This window comes from Dermochelys coriacea, chromosome 8 (genome assembly GCF_009764565.3).
Source record: "Dermochelys coriacea isolate rDerCor1 chromosome 8, rDerCor1.pri.v4, whole genome shotgun sequence".
Taxonomy (NCBI): Eukaryota; Metazoa; Chordata; order Testudines; family Dermochelyidae; genus Dermochelys; species Dermochelys coriacea.
Genome location: NC_050075.1, coordinates 55,198,334 through 55,218,836, shown reverse-complemented (window position 1 = coordinate 55,218,836; position 20,503 = coordinate 55,198,334). Strand labels below are relative to the sequence as shown.

Genomic DNA, 20,503 nt, shown 5'->3' with positions numbered 1-20,503 from the left:
AACCAGTTACCGATCCATGAGAAGACCTTCCCTCTTAGCCTATGACAGCTTACTTTGCTTAAGAGCCTTGGGTGAAGGCTTTCTGAAAATCTAAGTACACTATATCTGAATCCCCCTTGTCCACAAGCTTGTTGACCCCCTCAGTGAATTCTAGTAGATTGGTGAGGCATGATTTCCCTTTACAAAAACAATGTTGATTCTTCCCCAACAAATTATGTTCATCTATGTGTCTGATAATTCTATATTTTCAATCAATTTGCCTGATACTGAAGTCAGGCTTATTGGCTTGTAATTGCCAAGATCACCTCTGGAGCCCTTTTAAAAATTGGTATCACATTAGTTATTCTCTCGTCATTTGGTACGGAAGCTGATTTAAATGATAAGTTACAAACCACAGAAGAATTACTCATGCACATGGTGCAGCAGGCTTGTAGTGCTCTAGATTTTAGAGATGGAAAGACTTCTTGGTTCACCTACCAAGCCACTTCTGGCTTATTCCATACAGTACTGTGACAGAGTGTTGGGCAACAGTAGCTGCACCAGCATTCTGAGCACTGACCAACAATTACGTCAATTATGTCTAACTGGTGAGTCTTGCCCACATACTCAGGGTCTAGCTGATCACCATATTTGGGGTTGGGAAGGAATTTTCCTCCAGGGCAGATTGGCAGAGGCCCTGGGGTTTTTCCGCCTTCCTCTGCAGCGTGGGGCACAGGTCACTTGCTGGAGGATTCTCTGCACCTTCAAGTCTTTAAACCATGATTTGAGTACTTCAGTAGCTCAGATAGAGGTTAGGGTTTGTTACAGGAGTGGGTGGGTGAGACTCTGTGGCCTGCGTTGTGCAGGAGGTCAGACTAGATGATCAGAATGGTCCCTTCTGACCTTAAAGTCTATGATTCTATGATCACCCCAGAATAAACCTGAAGGGTAAAGCTGTGCCTAATTGATAGGCTGGGATGGGCTGAGGAGAGCCAAAAAGGCTAATGAGTTCATTAGATTAGAAAATAGAAAAGGCGCAGGAAGGAAATGCTGAGGGGAGCAGAGAGAGACTGGCAGGCTTTTGCAAGTCAGAGCCAGGAGAGATCTCTTGGGGGAAAATCCTTTCTGTCTCCACATTTCTTGGCTGAGTGAACTAAGGACAGTATGCTTGTAAACACAATGCTGCACAAGTGATGGGGAGAACACTAATAAATTGTACAAGGTGTTTGAACAGAAGAAGGTCTCCCAGCAGTTTGTATCTAGAAAAGAGACAGGAGAGAGATACTGCCCTGTGAAAAGTATATTCAGCTGTTTTGGTCCACTCCAGCTTTAGATGTCTCAAGTGATGAGTCTGCTACAACTTCCTTGGGGAGACTATTCAAGGATGTGGCAGTCCTCACAATTAGGAAAGAGAGACTTCCAGGCTTCATCTGAAGCAAGTCTTGGGGTTGTCACGAGTGGAATGAAGTTAATAGAACAGCTGAGCGAGATCATCATAAGCTCATTTCATTGCCTTCAGAATGGTTTGCAGAGTAAAAGCTGGCAGGATCCAATAGGTCTGTTCTCGGGGATGTTTAACATTTAGTTAATTAAACTGCTCTGGACTCCACTCAATATTTATTACAGCTTCACCTGCTGTAAAATGTTTTGATAAATGGCTCATAAATAGCTACTGCCCACCAAGTTTGAATAAAATCACCTGCCACCACTGAACCTTTGCCCAAAACTCAGTGCTTGACATGATAATGCTGAGGTGAATGATAAACTTCTAGGCAGACTAGATATAGACTGGATAGAAACAGACTGAATTAGACAGAGCTCAGAGAAAACTATTTGAACTTTCCCTTAGTTTCTAGAAGGTTCATACCAACATGTTTCCCTGCCAGTATTCCTCATTTTCAGGGGCCTCTGAACTTTTGGGGTTCACCCTGTCTGACAGCAGAATTCCCAGACTACTGCAGCATAGACTGTTTTTTTGCTTTTCTGGCCACACACACAGCAGGAAGCCTGCTCCTTCCAGATTCCCAACCCTGTTTTGTAGTTCCAAGAAGGTGGGGATAGTTTGGACAAACATCTTGGATGAAATCCTCAGCTGGAGTAAACTGGTATCACTCTCACTGCAGTCAAAGGAGCTATGACAATTTACAGCTGCTGGGAATCTGGTTTCTGTATTTTTTTATGCTCGTCAGTACCGAACCTTTCTAGATGAATTTATGACTAATAGAAAGGCTATCTAGAACAGCTGTATTTGTGGGAAGTACTTCTGCATCCTTTGCTATAGTTGTGCTATTTTGCAACTTCTTTGAGCTGCGCTCCTCAGTGAGACAACAGGTACCTCAACACCTACTAGAGCACCCGTTCACTAGTAGACAAATCCCATAATCCATCCCAACCTTCCAGTTGTGTATGGCCTCAGTGCCAGTGGAACCAATGCAATTCTGCTGTGCCAGGGGCAGAAAGGTCACACAAGAAGCAGGCATGCACACTCCTTGCACATCACAGAACCGTGCTCTGTAAGGCTCCCTACAATGGAGCCAGGGGGTGGGTTTGGGCGACTGGTTAGGGAAAGGGCGGAGTTCAGCACTGACACAGCTCATAACTCTTGCTCTCAGCCTCATTCTCACCTTCATTAGCAGCTCTCTACTAGTCAGATAATTGTCATGGTCTGAGAAGATATCGGACAGCTCTTCAAACATCAGCATCCTGTCCCTAGGCAGAAGAGGAATTAAGTCAATTATTGATTACAAAGCACCCTAAATCAAGCCTACATCATTATTATCCAGTTTTCCACAGCGATGAAGGACTAGACAACAATCAAACATGTAAAAGGTGGATCAGCACTGAGACCCATCCACTGAGGTGGTGAGCCTCCTCAACTCCTATTGCTGCTGGCTCAGCATTTTGCAAGATTGCATAACCATGAAAAGTAACCCTTTCTGTTGATGTTCTCCGTGGTAAGGTTGTATGGTGCCAAAATAGGGATATGTGTGCTGTCCAGTGCTCCACTGCAGCCTGGGAATCCCATTGCTTGAGATCCATCCACTATGTCCTGCACATTGCTGAGAGTCACAGTCATAATGGTCCTGCACACACAACAGCCCCCAGAGTGGATTTTCCAACTCCAAAATGATTGCCCACTGACCGGTAGCAATCCGGCATTGCAGGTTTCCACAGTGCGATTGCTGCTTGCTTCTTCGCTGTCAGTGCAGCTCTCCTCTTGGTGTCCTTGCACTGGAGGGTTGGGTTGAGCTCAGCACACAGATCCAGGAACGTGGCCTTGAGTATCCAAAAGTTCTGAAGCCGCTGCTCATCGTTATGATGCAATCCCACCAGTCAGTGCTTGTTTCTTGGGCCCAGAAGCGGTGCTCCAACATCGGCAGCTATCCCATGAATGCCACCAATCACCTTGATTTGCTTCTCGCTATGTCCCACAGCTATCTGTCCTCCAAGAAATCCTCATGTTCCATGCTGATTAGTTGTTTTTTTTTTCTTACGGCTCTGCAAATACCAGAGGATTGTGCGTCCTGTGCTTGCAATGCTTATGACAGTAGTGCAGAGCTGTGCAGGCTCCATGCTTCTGTCAGAGATGGCGGACAGTGAGGAGGGCTGCTTGGGTTTGTGGGATTTTTAAAAAAGGCACGAAAATTATGAGATCTAGATAACATTATGGAACAGACACAGTTGCTTGCTGGGAAATTGACCTCTTGCTCCCAGTCACCCTTGCATGACTCACATCTGACCCACCGTGCTTTGCCAAAAACTTCCTAAAAGACAATGGATTGGATGGTGGGGGATGCACACTAGGCTATCTACCCATGGTGCACATCACCGTGCATCGACACAAGCACTCTTGGTGAGCATGCGCACTGCCAACGCAGGAAGCCAAGTATGCACGCTCACAAACAATATACTAATTGCGGCAGTCTTATGCCGACATTATTTGTGTCAGCAAAAGTTTGTACTATAGACATGCCCTAAGCATAACTGTACTTTGTTTTTGTTGTGGGCCAGTGGGAAAGGATCTAAAAGGACAGTGGGAGGATTACTTTGGAACAGACGCCCAGGTCTTCTTTAACCGGTAGATGGAGTTGGACTGTAGTGCTGAAACAATGGCCCTCAAGGAGGAAAAATTCTTCAGGATCCTACATTCCTGTAAAGGGAGGGATTAAAAAATAAAGGAGAGTTAAAGATCAATATTACAAGTGAGTTGGCGATTTCCTGTTTTTCTAATCTCACAGCTGTGGTGAATTCTTACTACTCTATAGGCAGCTGTACAAACATAGGGCATCAAAAATGGTTCCCCTCTCCCTCCCCACCTACCAAAACCTTTATAGGTTTTGGCACTTAATCCTTGTTTTCTTCACTTTCATGTTTTTTTTTATAGCTTCCAGCTCTCCTAGTAAAAATACTAGTGGAGGTGGGTCTTTGAAGTCAAGCTAAAGAAAACAAACTTTATCCTATTAACAAGCACTTTATAATTACCTTCTCCTCCTGCCAGGGAAAGTTGGGGCCTGCCTATTTGCAAGTGGAATTTAAAATGATAAACCTTGCCAAACTAAGTGACAATTTAAAAATACACACAAAAGATCAACATATTCTGGTGTGTACGTTGTTTAAGGTAAGAGCTTGCAAACCTCTCCATGGGGGGAGCACATCTGAATAGAGAGACAGGCTCAAAGACATCTCCCTCCCATTTGTGATCACACCACATCTTTGTGGCAATTATAAGAGAGGCTTATATGGAAGCAAGGAGGAGGTGGAAAAAGAACAAACAGCCTGTGACTAACCCGCTCTCCGAAGAACTCATGAAAGTGTCCACAGCCCAGCAGTTCATGTACGCACATGCAAACACCACCTGCTCTGCTAGTCTCTAATATTAACATTAAAAGTCACATTTTTAACGTTACTGTAACATTACTCATGTTTATTAGCATGAGCTGTGCACAACTTTAGATGCTGTTTAAGAATTTACCTTATAATGTTAATATCAGAGAGTAGCAGAGCATATGGTGATAGCATTTGGGCTAGGTTTGTACTAAGGTTGGTATCAAAAGACTGTAGTTGGGACCAAAGCCATTATTCAAAAGTCCACCTGATGACACCAAAAGCTTGAAAGCTATTCTTGTACGATTTCTGGCACCTTGCGCCAAAATCTCACAAAACAGCTTTCTCACAAGATCTTTGGCAATAGCAGAAATCAGGCTTCTTCTTGGTTTGGGCTCAGCTCAGAACCCAAACCATAGGGGATGGTTTGGATCCAGAAATCTGATCCTGAAACACCCTGCTCCCCAAACGTGAAAGAGGTTGGGATAGCAGGTGCCAGTGTGAGCCCATCTTTAGTTTACAGCTTCCACTGTATTTAAGAAAAACATCAGGACTCCCATTATAGATCCATGTTTTCAGATGTTTATTTTATTCACTGCAGGCTAAACTTTAGCCAACATTTTTCTGCCTCAAGTTTTTTTATTTATTTTTAAGAATTGCTTTGCCTCTTTTTAAGTGACACAAACATAAACCAATCAGAAGCTTTCCTGTACCTGAAATACTCAAAAATAACCTTTATTTCAAAAAAGGAATTTTAACAGGCAATTAGTGATTCCTTTTTTATTTTTAAAGAAAATATTTAATGTAGAAAATTGGCCATTCTTGCTCAGTAATTTTAGATCCGAGGTAGAGTCTGATGTGCTGGCAGTTAGAAAAAACATACCTTAACTTTTAAAAATATCAAATTAGCTCTTAAGGTCATTAACAGATAATAAGCATGGAACCCCACACTGCCTTATTTACAGAATCATTTTTTAGTGACTAATTCCACTTTAACGGGCAGATTCTCAAGCACAGGCACCTAAATATACAAAACATTCATTTGTGCATGCAAAATAAGCAGTTCCATTTAGAAGTAGGTAACTGTATGCGTAGCTAGCCATTCTGCCTGTGCAATTACTTGACTGAGTGTGCACATGCATTCTTCATGGGTTCAACTAGGGCTGCAGTATTTAATTTTGGGTGTGAGTTTAGGACTGGTGAAAGATGCTGGATTGACAGTCCTGGAGTCTGAAGTCCAAAGATCAGATACTATGTGGGCAGTGACAGTCCAGACTTCCCCTGCCACTCCCACTACCCTCTCTATATGCCTCCCCTGTTCTTGAGGGACCACCCCTAGGAATGAGAAAATAGCTTAATCTCCATACAATCCTTCACCTCTACTTCCAAACAAGGGTGTCCGTTAATACCTTTCAATGATAGTTTTTGTGATCGACACCTGTGTACCAGAAAACAAGACTGATACCATCAAAGTCATTTCACACTGGCCATCAAAGAACCATCAGATGATAACAGAAATTGTTCAACTACTGATTTAGGCTCAATTAGAATTGCTAACGTAGAGGTGAAAGACACTACTTCCTATAATAATACCCAGCCCTTATGTGCACTTTTCATTAGTTAAGCTCAAAGTGCTTTACAAAGGACGGATCATTCGCCCCGTTTTACAGGTGGGGAAACGGAGGCACAGAAAGTTGAAGCAGAGTTCCCTGAGCCATCCATTCCCGCCTGTCTAGATGCCTATACTAACAATTTTAATTCTAGAGGCATAAAAACATATTGAGATTAGAAAACTCAATATTTGTCCTGATTTTTAAGTATTGCTTATTTTGTATCTCTTTGCAAGAATCCATGATTCTTTAATGTTAGATTTATTTTTAAAGAAACACTGAAGCATTAAAACAAAACTATCTCAGTGCCAGCAGCCCAGCCCTCATGAGCACAGTTCATGAAGCAGCCAACAGAAGATACAATCTAGGAAACTCGGGTCGCTAAAGGAACTCAGACAAAATGATATCATGCAAACAAGTGAGAAACATATGGAATCAATTACTAGGGAAAGCAACTGAAGCAAAGAGTAAAAAGGAGTTCGAGAGACACATTGGGTATGGAGAAAAAGCCGGGAAACAGGATTAAGATGAAGCAAAGAAAGGGCAGGCATCTTGAACCAGACGGCCTGTTCTAACATTTCTTCTGTTCTTTTGAGTAAATTTGTAACTACAAACTAGTAAGTATGCCCACTGGACAAAGAAAATGATTCAGTAAGCACATATATTGCAGTGTCAAGGGTTATTCAAAACCATAATACTATGAGCAATAACTTAATTTTTCTGCTTTTTCCCAAAAATATTTTTACTATTACTATTATCAATTTTGCATCTGATCATTTACCTGCCTTCCCATTTACTTTACTTTGAAATATGTTTGTGTTTAAGTAAGAAAAATATCTAGTTCGGTGATCTCATGTTTTAAATTTATGGGATTTATAAATGGGGAAGGAAAGAAATTACAATTACCTGTTGAAGACGAATTATTTCTAAGTGATTTCATATTTCTCGTAGCTGATACACAGAATCTCACTTGCATTTGCTTCCTTCAAAATAGTTTCCATTTGCTCAAAAGTCCAGTTTCCCATTTGGAACAGGAGAAACACAAAGTGGGATTAAAGCAAAGGGCACAGGAAGCACCTTTTACTGTTTTACTCATATTTCTTTGCCCACCCCTTGAATGTTGTATCCAGTTCTATTTGCCCCATCTCATAAAAGGATATAGTGGAACTAGAAAAGGTTCAGAGAAGGGCAAGCAATGGCTTCCATACAAGGAGAGACTAAAAAGATTAGGGCTCTTCAGATTAGAAAAGGGATGACGGGGGGGGGGGAGGGGAGAATATGATATAGGTCTATAAAATGATGACTGGTATAGAAAAAGTCAATAGAGAAGTGTTAGTTACCCTTTCACACAATACAAAAAACAGATGAAATGAACAGGCAGCAGGTTTAATACAAACAAGGGAAAGTACTTTTTCCACATAACGCACAGTTAACCTATGGAACTCATTGCCATAGTTTTTGCCATCACAACATCCTATAACTGGGTTGAAAAAAACTGGATAAATTCATGGAAAATAGGTCCATCAATGGCTATTAGCTACGATGATCAGGGATGCAATTCCATGTTCAAGGCAACCCTAAACCTCTGACTGCCAGAAGCTGGGATGAGAAGACAGGGTTGGATGTCTCCAACTGCCCTGTTTTGAACACTCCCCCTGAAGTTCTGGTACTGGCCACTGTCAGAGACAGGATACTGGGCTAGATAGACCATTGGTCTGATCCAATATGGCCATTCTTATGTTCTTATGATATTTAAAGATTATCCCTGAATCATCTCACACAGTTTACTCAGAAGTCATGAAGCATCAAGAGGGATGCAATCATTCCTGGATAGTTGATAAATGAGTATTAATAAATTTAGGCCTTGGGGGTCCACTAGTCTATTAATAATACAGAGTGCTACCATATGGAAAGGCCCTTGCTTAGAATGGAGTTTGGTTTCTCACCCCTACTCCGCACCCTCATGGCATCAAGGACTAAGAGAGAATGCTGCAGAATTATTGCACTGAGTCCCTCAAAGGGAGAACATCTATCACTCTCCATTGACACCCTCTGACTGACCGAGGCTCTAGAGGGAGCTTCATCCAGACCCTGCCTGTCCCAAATTATGGGGCAGGTTATCAGCACTGTGAAGGTCTTTAATAAAAGGGGTGAAGAGGAGTAAAAGGGCAGAAAAATTAAGGGATATTGGAGAACTCCCCTCTCAAAACAACAAATGGGACAAACTTTCAAATAAGGATGCAACAAGGGGACACAAAAACGAGCATGCATCCTCTTCACACATTAACATTTGACTGTGTGTAAGCAAAGCACATATCTGAGTGAGCAAATGGGCTATAGAAGCAACCACCCAGTCTATGTGGGGTTTTGTGGGCACCATCATTGACCTTAGTACATTCTTGTTACACTTTCCTTGGGAAATGTGGCCTAATGCATCTAACTTTAAGAGGACCTCGACAGAATTCCACTTTCTTCAAGAAGATTAATCATTTTTCTTTCCTAGGGAAGATGAATTGTTTGACTTTGCAAACCTCTCTCACCATAATAATAGCACTGACACAGACTTCCTACCTACGAAGCACAAGCATCATCAACGTATTAACACTCACAACGCTGTGATAAGGCAGCATTAACAACCCCATTTTCAGGATGGGGAAATGCAGGATCTTGCCCAAGGCCACCAAGGAGTCAGTATGAAAAATAACCTGTGGACGAAGCACATGATTCCCACCTCCCAAACAACCATTAACTGAAACAGGACAGAACGAATGTTTTACATGTGCAATATGAATCCACTTCTCAATGATCTTGGCTCTCTGCTGTGTTTTGAGGTCCTTGCCCTTCAGGATGGTGCTGACGACACATTTAGTAACTGCATTGAACTGAGAGATGGTGGCTCTGATAGTGGGTGCCAAGTGTTTGTTTTCTTTCTTATCCCTCCGAGACCAGATGCATCCCAAGCAGTGGTGGGGCACCACTTTCTTAAAGAGCTTCTAGAACAAGAAAGAGGTTTGTAAATCAACAGGGCTCTCTGAGATTCCTGTTGTTAATATGCAGAAATACATCTTTTTACAGTATGCTGGATCTAAAACTGGAGAGTGTCTTAACAGATAAATGCTCATTTTCTCCAATATGAAAATTTACTCTGCTCCATATATACTTGAGGACAAAATGGAAATGTACCATGGTCAGCTAAAATGTACTTAGAACTTTTAGCTGGTTTGAGCCAACGGAAGGCTGCACAGGGCTGGGTCTTGGGGAGGGGAGGCCGGGCAGTTGCCCTGGATGCCATCTTCCGGGGGTGCTGTACCACTGTCATGTTCAGCTGGGTTTCCCTCACCCCCCATGCTGATTGACCAGCCTTCTTCTCTTTGGTTCACTGAACGACCAGGTGTGCGTGTTTGGGGTAGGGGTTAAATGTTTTCCACCCTGGCTGGCAAAAAGCTAAGGGGGGGGGAACACGTCTTGTGTACATCACATCACATATACAGTAGGAGTATATCTATTTATGCACGCGCGCACACCCCCCCCCTTTTATCTGCAAATCAAAATATACCAATACTATTCACAAGAACAGACTAATATGAGCATAGTAATTATAGATGTCTATAAAAAGAAAAGGAGTACTTGTGGCACCTTAGAGACTAACAAATTTATTAGAGCATAAGCTTTCGTGAGCTACAGCTCACCGAAGTGAGCTGTAGCTCACGAAAGCTTATGCTCTAATAAATTTGTTAGTCTCTAAGGTGCCACAAGTACTCCTTTTCTTTTTGCGAATACAGACTAACACGGCTGCTACTCTGAAACCTATAGATGTCTATGTAAGAGTGAGATATAGTCACAACAGGTATCAGATATTAAACACATACTATGCTATCCTTGATTTTTGCAAAAAGGCCACGAAGTAGCAATATATATTCATACACACACAATTTTAAAAACCCTTGGCTGAATGAAACAATCCAACTGGCTGAAATAGGATCAGGTAACCTAAAAGAGTTTTGTGTTGTTGCCCTGATAAGGCTAGCAGCTTTTTGGAACACTATATTTGTATTGGTTAACATGAGTTAAAAGAAAAATTAAAATAACAACACTAAGTACCCTGGCATTTTCCCCAGTAGCTTTTCCCCCTAAATGTACCCAGTACTTACTGCATCTATGTATGTTAATTGCTCTGCCACAAGATCTTCTGGAAAAAAAGAGAACTCTTCTGGCCCACCAGTCTCCAGTCCCTCTTCCTCATCAAGGCTGAAAGTAAAGGTGCTATGGAACCCATCTGTACAGCATGGAAAACATAACATCACTTGGTAAAATACGTGTGCTAAACAGTACATTAAAGACATTGTTTATTATTACCATTATTTATCTGTATTATAGTGGAGCCTACAGATCCTAAGAGATATCAGGGCTCTATTGTGCTAGGCACTGTAGCGAGACACATAATGGAAGAGAGTCCTTCCTCTGAAGAATTTACAACCAACACAGACAAGACTTGCAGGTATAAAAATTTCTCCCTCCTATAGCAGAATCCCATTAATCCACCCTTTGATAGTCAGTACACTTATAATCTAAAAAATCAAACTATGAAAAGAGCCAGATTGTGTCCCACATTCAGTGCATAGGGACATTCCTTAGTAGCATACTCTCCTTCGTGGGGTCCTATAGAAGTCCTGGTGTGGATCAAGCTAGGGAGAAGAGACAGTAACCCAATATGGTTCTCCTTCCTGTTCTGCAAAGTTGATGCAGAGTCTCCATGGCAAGATACTCTTTACAGACTCCACAGGAGCAGCATTATTTGGGAGTGTGGAAATAGAGCTGGTGCGGAGACACAGGGACTCCATGCAGATGGCTCTGACAGCCTGTGGCTCCCCCCAGATGCACCAAGATCCTAGAGGACTCTCCAAGTTTGGGGGGGAAAACCATGGTTTATTCCATCACGGAAACTTTCCCCACCACTCAAGGATTAGGGAGGATCTCACCTAAAGGATCCATGAAGATATTTCATTCTCCCTAAGTCCCCATCCCATGGATTTTACTGTAGGAAGAGGAGATCTAGTCCAAAAAAAAAATACAGAAATTGGTGGACTCCCCCATCTCTCAACAAAGATTTAACAGCAAAGCTGTTGTAATGAGGTCTGGATTATTAAGGCTTGACAAAATATTTAATACATTTCAGAGCATCTCTGAAGTATTTCATGTCAAATTACAACTAAGCAATTGTCAAAATAACAAAGGACATTACTTGATGGTTCTTCCTTTTTCCCAAAAATGTTTGTTTTCTCTTTGTTCACTACCTTGCAAACTCTAGTAATTCACATCGGGTCTCCCAGTCATTAGCACAAAACTCTACTGTAACAAATTAGAACTATTGGAAGGTAGAGATAGGAATCCAGATACACCAATTTATTGACAGAGCTAAAGGAGGTATGTGGAAATGTCTGCCGCAGCCTTATCTGCAGATATTTTATAAAAATAAGCACATGGAAATGGATTTTCATTAGGGTAGTCAAGTGATTTAAAAAATTAATTGTGATTAATCGCACTGTTAAACAATAATAGAATACCATTTATTTAAATAGTTTTGGATGTCTTCTACATTTTCAAATATATTGATTTCACTTTCAACACAGAATACAAAGTGTACAGTGCTCACTTTATATTTATTTTATTACAAATATTTTCACTATAAAAACAAAAGAAATAGTATTTTTCAATTCACCTAACACAAGTACAGTAGTGCAAACTCTTTATCATGAAAATTGAACTTATAAATGTAGAATTATGTACAAAAAAACTGCATTCAAAAATAAAACAAATGTAAAACTTTAGAGCCTATAAGTCCACTCAGTCCTACTTGATCAGCCAATCACTCAGACAAACAAGTTTGTTTACATTTGCAGGAGAGAACGCTGCCCTCTTCTTATTTACAATATCACCTGAAAGTGAGAACAAGCATTCGCACGGCACTGTTGTAGCTGGCGTCACAAGATATTTATATGCCAGATGCATTAAAGATTCATATGTCTCTTCATGCTTCAACCACCATGCCAGAGGACATGCATCCATGCTCATGATGGGTTCTGCTCGACAACTATCCAAAGCAGTGCGGACTGACGCATGTTCACTTTCATCATTCGAGTCAGATGCCACCTGCAGAAGGTTGATTTTCATTTTTGGTAGTTTGGGTTGTGTAGTTTCCGCTTTGGAATGTTGCTCTTTTAAGACTTCTGAAAACATGCTCTACATTTTGTCCCTCTCAGATTTTGGAAGGCACTTCAGATTCTTCAACCTTGGGTTGAGTGCTGTAGCTATATTTAGAAATCTCACATTGGTACCTTCTTTGTGTTTTGTCAAATCTGCAGTGAAAGTGTTCTTAAAATGAACATGTGCTGGGTCATCATGATGACCGAGACTTATAACATGAAATATATGGCAGAATGCAGGTAAAACACAGAGTAGGAGACATACAATTCTCCCCAAGCAGTTCAGTCACAAATTTAATTAATGCATTTTTTTTAAATGAGCATCATCAGCATGGAAGCATGTCCTCCAGAATGGCGGCTGAAACATGAAGGAGCATACGAATGTTTAGTATATCTGGCACATAAAGACCTTGCAATGACAGCTACAAAAGTGCCATGCGAACGCCTATTCTCACTTTTAGGTGACATTATAAATAAGAAGCAGGTAGCATTATCTCCCGTAAATGTAAACAACCTTGTTTTTCTTAGCGATTGGCTGCACATGAAGTAGGACTGAGTGGACTTGTAGGCGCTAAAGTTTTACATTGTTTTGTTTTTGAGTGCAGTTATGTAACAAAAAAAATCTACATTTGTAAATTTCACGATAAAGAGATTGCACTACAGTACTTGTATGAGGTGAACTGAAAAATACTGTTACTTTTGTTTGCCATTTTTACAGTGCAAATATTTGCAATAAAAAATAAAGTGAGCACTATCTACTTTGTATACTGTGTTGTAATTGAAATCAATATATTTGAAAATGTAGAAAAACATTCAAAAATATTTAATACATTTCAATTGGTATTCTATTGTTTAACAGTGCAATTAAAACTGCGATAAATCACGATTATTTTTTTAAGTCAATCGCATGAGTTAACTGCGATTAATTGACAGCCCTATTTTCATTACAACAGTTTATGAAAATCATCTCTCTTTCCTCTTTTTTTTTGAGCACGCTGCCCCGTGCTGGAATCCTCCCACTGCCTTTCTGCATCCTAAATCATCAGATTCAACTCTATGACACCCACAAGATCTTAAAAAAATCTTGTCTTCAACTCTGTTCTCATTTCCTTTACACACCTTCCTGCCCCCCCCAAGTCTTTTCCTTTACAGCCACCTTTATCCCTTTTTCCACTCTCATTTTCACACCTTCTGTCACATTGTCCCTACACTTTAAGCAATCTCCCAGTCCCCATCTGCGAAGAACACTCTCCTTCTTCAAATCCTTCTTTAACACCCATCTCTCTAAACCTGCTATTCTCTTCCTGACATCACCAGTAGTCTCCATACACTCCTTCTCCTGAGCTGCTGTCCTGTGCTTGCCTGGTTGTGTAGTTTTAAGTTGCAAGCTCTTTGGGGCAGAGAACATGTAGTGTCTATGGCCACGATCTGGCAGTCTAATCCACAAAGGGTGGATCTGTGCAAAGCCCCATAGAAGTATGCCCATATCAATCAGATTGCCAGATCCGGGTCTACATTTGTAAAGTTCATGTCAATGTATAGCATTAGATAATAATCATTGTTATAATTTAATGCTATCATATATTCAAATCTGAACTTTGAAATGAAGTGTTTCAGTTTTACATAAGGTGAGCAGACATAGAACGGACATGGAATAAAATGAGTCACCACTATAAAGCAGCTCTCATCAGACCCTCAAAATAACTTGTTAACTTTTATTAACTGCCTTTATCCTTGCAGCATTCAAGTAATTTTATTCTCATTCAAGTGAAGTGCCTATGACGCAAGTAGGAATCTTTTCAAGTGTTACTTTAGGAAATTAGTGCAGGAGCTGAGTGCCTGGGAACTTCTGCTCCTTTTGGACAACAGTTGGATCTAAAAAATAGAGCCTTTGGGCTTTCATTGTTTGGCCTGCTAGAACCAAATCTAGGAAAGAAGATCATTAGACACATATTAGCAACACTGTAGACTTCCTTTTTTCTTATGAGGAAAACATTTGGATTTTACGCAATAGGCCTTTTTATACAGATTTAAATGCATAAATTCATTTGGCATTGTGTCTGATTATGCAATAATTCCTCATTTCTGAAACATCCAGCAGGTAATGTTTGTGAGATGAAATGCTACTTTTTTGTTATTTGCCTTCTTCTTTCTTATTCCATGTATCATTTCCTTTCACTTATCTGTCAAAGATGGACATTGAATCTGATTTGCACATTGCACAAATTCCGGTAACTTTCTAGCTATGCTAATTATGTCACAGGAAACTTTCTAACTGGGGTACGGACTACGTGCCAGGTTTGACACTACATAGCATTTGTGTGTTACTACAGCTCACTATTGTTTCAGTGGATCTTTGACCTGGTAAAGTAAAATTTTCCTCTGTCCTTGAATGTCAGCAGCTCGTCACTTAAATAGGAAAAAACAGCCACAGGCATTTCCTTTGACATGGGGGTAACTGGGAAGAGAAGCTTTCATGACAAATAGGCTTGTGACTGAAGCTGCATTTGGACACAGCATAGTAACATTTGATGGAATTTTTAATGAATTAATTTAATGAGAAAACTAATTAGAGAGCACCTGTGGTTTTACTCTGAAGACAGAGAATGCAATTGCAATTAACTACATGGCTGCTGCAGCAACTTCAGTATTTCTAAGAACTCTGCCAGTGCACAGGAGTTCCCAAATTTCGATCGGAATTACTAGACATATGATTCCACACTGCATGTTTGTATTTCATCCCCTATGGTAGATACAATCTCTGTAGGTTTCAACAAGCAAACAGCTAAACAAAAGTCCAGTGGGCCGATTCTATATCCATTGTAACCTCACTGATTTCAGTGGAGTCACTCTTGATCTACATCACTCTAAATGAGATCAAAGTCACACACCCTGTAAAATTTACCCTGAAAATTCAGCTCTTCAGGATAGTCTGGGAGATTAGGCAATAATAGCAGTGCAAAAATTTAACTTACTCTCATTTTTCACTTCTTGCTTCTGAAGCTGCTCCAAGAGGTTTTGTGCCCTTCTCTCTGGATCAGAGCCTGGCATGATCCGTTTAAGGTAATCCAGCAATTTCTGCAAACAAGGATAATTGGGTGGCTCTCGGAAGTCTTCAGAGCATTGGTCAAGCCAGGCTCTCAAGATTGAGGCTATTGCACTGAAAAGAAGTATATTGGAAAAGGTTAATTGATTATATATGGTATATAAAAAATCCACTTGTCATTTATACCTGTGTAAAGAGGGTACAGAATAAGTGTAATATATTACCACAGCTGTTATTGAATAGCGAGTTCTGATCTAGTGGCATTTTTGCACGAGCTTTATTGTAATCTCATTGACACAGATTTTTACCATTGACTATGGTGGTGTTATTACACCATTGTAAACAGGTGCTCAACCACTCCCCAAAGATGCAAGACAGTGGCAGATCAGATCCATTATTTTTAGCAGCACCAAAACCCGCCTATCTAATCCAGTATCTCTATCAAACAAGGTACCATTAGGCATGAGTGAAATGGTTCAGATAATAATAGAAACATCCCTGCTCCAAACATGCACAACCTTCACCCAAAATTCAAACCAAATAGGTTTTTTCTTGTTATTAATAATTTTCTTGCACCTTTATACTTCTGTGTTTGCATCACTTTTTGCACTGTTTCTCTTTCAGTTTAGCAGACACAAGAAATGCAGATTGTTTGGATAAGCTTCAACTAAGCATGCAAAATAAACTCAAATGCTAAAGCTTCTGAGGTCTATCACCCTCTGTTCTATGTTCTAGCCATACTCCATGTTCTTTTTCTATATAGCCAATATATTTTTAAGACTATGCTGACTTTCTATTATACAAACATTTCCGTATTTTCAACTAATGTTTCCTCCATTCCCTTCTATAATATGGCAAGCAACCTGCTTTTCTGGTCAGAAAGAGTGCTTTGAAAGCTGATAGTAATATTACTTGGTTAGAGCAGCCAGCAGGGGTAACTCTAGAATTACAAGAACAGAGCTGCACAAAACATTAACTACTAAGGATGAAAACATGCAAAACTCTCTTGGTTTGGGGCTTCATTACAAACTCAAAACATAGACCGTACAACTCAGGTGGTTCACTTCGGACCAAATCCTATCATCTTTACAGTCAACAATCCCTTTGATTAACAACTGAGTAAGGACTTCAGGATCTACGCTCTTTGCGGTTATCAGCTTTATTCTTCTGAACAGCTTGGGCTCTTCCATTTCACCATTAATATTTTTCATTAAACAAGCTCATTCATTCCTCAGTCAGAGGTTAGTTTAAAAGTTACTTTTATTTAAAATACAGATGTTCCTGCTTCTATGTCCCTACTGCATTTAAAGAGACGTCTTGCTGTTTTGGAGGTACCAGTGTTTTAACCTACTTTAACAACAAACAACTAGTCTGCTGAATTTCAGGGGCCAGGGTAAATTGACCTTTCAGACTTCTACCCATCTGGGGATGAGTTGCAAGTGAGAGCTCATTTATAGTTCTGAGAAGGGGTTGTTGTTGTTTTTGTGTAGTGCTAATACCGTTCAACACATTTTTTTATATTTAGTGCCATTGATGACGGGCATTTTCATACACTGAAAAATAAACAGAGTTTAACACAAGCCCAATCTCTCAGAGTGGAGTTGAAAAGTTCACAGTAGTTACAGACACTGATTTTGCCAGCAAAATAATTTCAGTCAAGGGGGGGGGGGGGGGGGAAATACATTGTGCAGACAGCAGCTGTATCCCACTGACCTCCTATCGGCTGATTAAACAATCAGTGTATTAGGGAGGGAAGCATTCTGAAGAAAGGCTGGATAAGTGCCCAAATCTTGTAGCAGCTTTATGTTTGATGTCCCTGGGAAGAAACTCCCTGTACTTGATAGGCCAAGAAACAGATAGGAATGTGAGACTTCCAAGATCTCAGACAGGAAAGCAACATCATAGAATCCATTCTTTATGGGGGGATTGCAAGCCATAAATCTTTGTCTGTCCCCACATTGTATACTGCAGTGGTTCTCAACCCAGGGGTCCGGGGCCCCCTGGGGGTTCACGGGCAGGTTTCAGGTAGTCCACCAAGCAGGACCAGTGTTAGACTTGCTGGGGCCCAGGGCAGAAAGCTGAAGCCCCACTGCCTAGGAATGAAGCCCAAGGCCCTGAGCCCCCCCGCCTGGGGCTGAAGCAGTAGCCTGGGCAACTTAACTTCGCAGGGGCCCCTGTGGTGTGGGGCCCCCGACGATTGTCCTGCTTGCTACCCCCTAATGCTGGCCCTGGCTTTTATATGCAGAAAACCATTTATTATGAAACAGGTGGGCCATGGAGTTTTTATGGTATGTCGGGGGGGAGCTCAGAAAGAAAAAGGTTGAGCACCCCGGTATACTGTACTGCATATTTTGTGGGCTGCCACAGAACGTTGGATTTTAAATTCCTGTCTTGAGAGCCACACAATGTGGGCTCTGTTCAGTAGTGCTTTCAAGCTGTCATTCACCAGCCTAGGGGTTCTCCTTGCTCCACTGGTATGAACCCTGTCCCTAAAATTTTAAATCCCTGACTCAGCCCATTGTTGGGTGGGAAGAGAGCTGTAGTTTTGTCACCTTTCAAAATGGGTCCACATGACACCACTCATCACCTCACATTATGCCCCCCCAATGCAATGCAATATCCCAATGCTGTGACACGCTATGAAGTTATTGCAGAGACCCCAGAAGATTCTATTATAACCAGTGAGCAGAGCTAGTAGGCCAGGGAGCACATGGAAAACCAGAGGGAGAGAGTCCCTCATATCTCTTAACAGCAACTCCATTGATTGATTCTGGAGTGGCACTGATAATCTGCAAGATGAGCTCTGTCCAGTCCTCCTTGACTGGAAGGATAGCTATGATGTGGGGCCTTGACGGAGCGAGTGCTGATGCAGAGGTCAAGCAGAGGAATCCTTAGGTTCAGATGGGAATTTTGAGAACCTCTCTCTGCAAAGATAACCACACAGCATTTTTCTTACCCCAACTGGTACTAAAGAAAGAATGGTTTCAGAGTAGCAGCCGTGTTAGTCTGTATTCGCAAAAAGAAAAGGAGTACTTGTGGCACCTTAGAGACTAACAAATTTATTTGAGCATAAGCTTTCGTGAGCTACAGCTCACTTCATCGGATGCATTTGGTGGAAAAAACAGAGGGGAGATTTATATACACACACAGAGAACATGAAACAATGGGTTTATCATACACACTGTAAGGAGAGTGATCACTTAAGATAAGCCATCACCAGCAGCAGGGGGGGAAAGGAGGAAAACCTTTCATGGTGACAAGCAAGGTAGGCTATTTCCAGCAGTTAACAAGAATATCTGAGGAACAGTGGGGAGTGGGGTGGGAGGGAGAAACACCATGGGGAAATAGTTTTACTTTGTGTAATGACTCATCCATTCCCAGTCTCTATTCAAGCCTAAGTTAATTGTATCCAGTTTGCAAATTAATTCCAATTCAGCAGTCTCTCGTTGGAGTCTGTTTTTGAAGTTTTTTTGTTGAAGGATAGCCACTCTTAGGTCTGTAATCGAGTGACCAGAGAGATTGAAGTGTTCTCCAACTGGTTTTTGAATGTTATAATTCTTGACGTCTGATTTGTGTCCATTCATTCTTTTACGTAGAGACTGTCCAGTTTGGCCAATGTACATGGCAGAGGGGCATTGCTGGCACATGATGGCATATATCACATTGGTAGATGTGCAGGTGAACGAGCCTCTGATAGTGTGGCTGATGTGATTAGGCCCTATGATGGTATCCCCTGAATAGATATGTAGACAGAGTTGGCAACGGGCTTTGTTGCAAGGATAGGTTCCTGGGTTAGTGGTTCTGTTGTGTGGTGTGTGGTTGCTGGTGAGTATTTGCTTCAGATTGGGGGGCTGTCTGTAAGCAAGGACTGAGCATCTTACTGCCTTGGTTTGGGTTAAAAATTCTGCCAAGTCCACCACTATTGTCCCCAGGATGAGAAATTTTTATGAACATAAACTATGCTTTCAGCTCTGCGCAGCATCAAGTATATTTGCAAAAGGGGCTATATGAGATGTCTGACTAGTTTCGTACTCAATCAGCCAGCCAGACAGGAAGCATTTGTTCCTATGACCTCCCCTTTCCTAAATCCATGCTACATACCAACAGCCGAACTGTGCTTTGCAAGGGCCAGTCACACCGTTTTCCTTTTACATGATTTCCAAGATTTCCCTCACAAATGAAATTAACCCAACCCTACTGTCTCAGTTTTACCTTGTCTAAAGTAATATGGGAATCATGTTGTCTGCTACTTTCAAATCCTCAGGAACATCTCCTGAAGCCAGGGAAAACCTTGTACAAATGTCAACCAAGATTCACAGATTTCCTTCCCATAGTATCTGGATCTTTAAGTACACCAAACCCTTTTATAAGCAATGCAGTTGCTATCTGTAGAATGTCTTGCTCCTCTTCTCTTGCCCCTGCAAGACATTTACTTGGGTAGATTCATTGTTTGGCAGGAGATTCCCACCTTCTTCCCTTTAAAAGACAGGTCAGAAGTCACTGTTTGAACAGCTCTGCTGGTTCTTCTTCATGTTAATTAGGGTGCCTCTCACAGTTTCTATTTGCTCCCCTAATAATTCCTTTTACTTGGTTCTGCTTGTTTTCAAAACTCTGTCACTTCTCCAGTCCTCATATGCCCTCTATGTGGCTCTACACTTCTCCTCACTTAACCACATTGGTTTCTGTTTTTTGGTTTTTTTTTAAGCTTAACTGTCTTTACTGGAATAAATGTTGATTGTACCTTCCCCAAATGAATCTTTAATGCTTCCTACTATGGATTTCCCAGGCATGAGAGAATTCCAGACAATTTTTTTTCAATCGTCTCTCATTTCTTCAACATC

At 41.2% G+C, this 20,503-nt stretch overlaps 1 protein-coding gene across 10 annotated transcripts in view; it reads right to left on the bottom strand.

The window, feature by feature from the left end:
• Positions 1-20,503, bottom strand: part of RGL1 (ral guanine nucleotide dissociation stimulator like 1) — a 152,123-nt gene that overhangs the window by 26,955 nt on the left and 104,665 nt on the right. For 8 of the 10 annotated variants that reach the window (XM_038412978.2, XM_043491062.1, XM_038412976.2 and 5 more), the window contains 5 exons: positions 15,592-15,776; positions 10,565-10,689; positions 9,191-9,406; positions 4,026-4,129; positions 2,604-2,688 (listed from right to left, as the gene is read on the bottom strand). In XM_038412978.2, the coding sequence (XP_038268906.1) occupies positions 2,604-2,688; positions 4,026-4,129; positions 9,191-9,406; positions 10,565-10,689; positions 15,592-15,776 (715 nt within the window). The remainder of the gene's footprint in view (positions 1-2,603; positions 2,689-4,025; positions 4,130-9,190; positions 9,407-10,564; positions 10,690-15,591; positions 15,777-20,503) is intronic. The other 2 variants (XM_043491064.1, XM_043491065.1) reach the window with 1 other exon arrangement.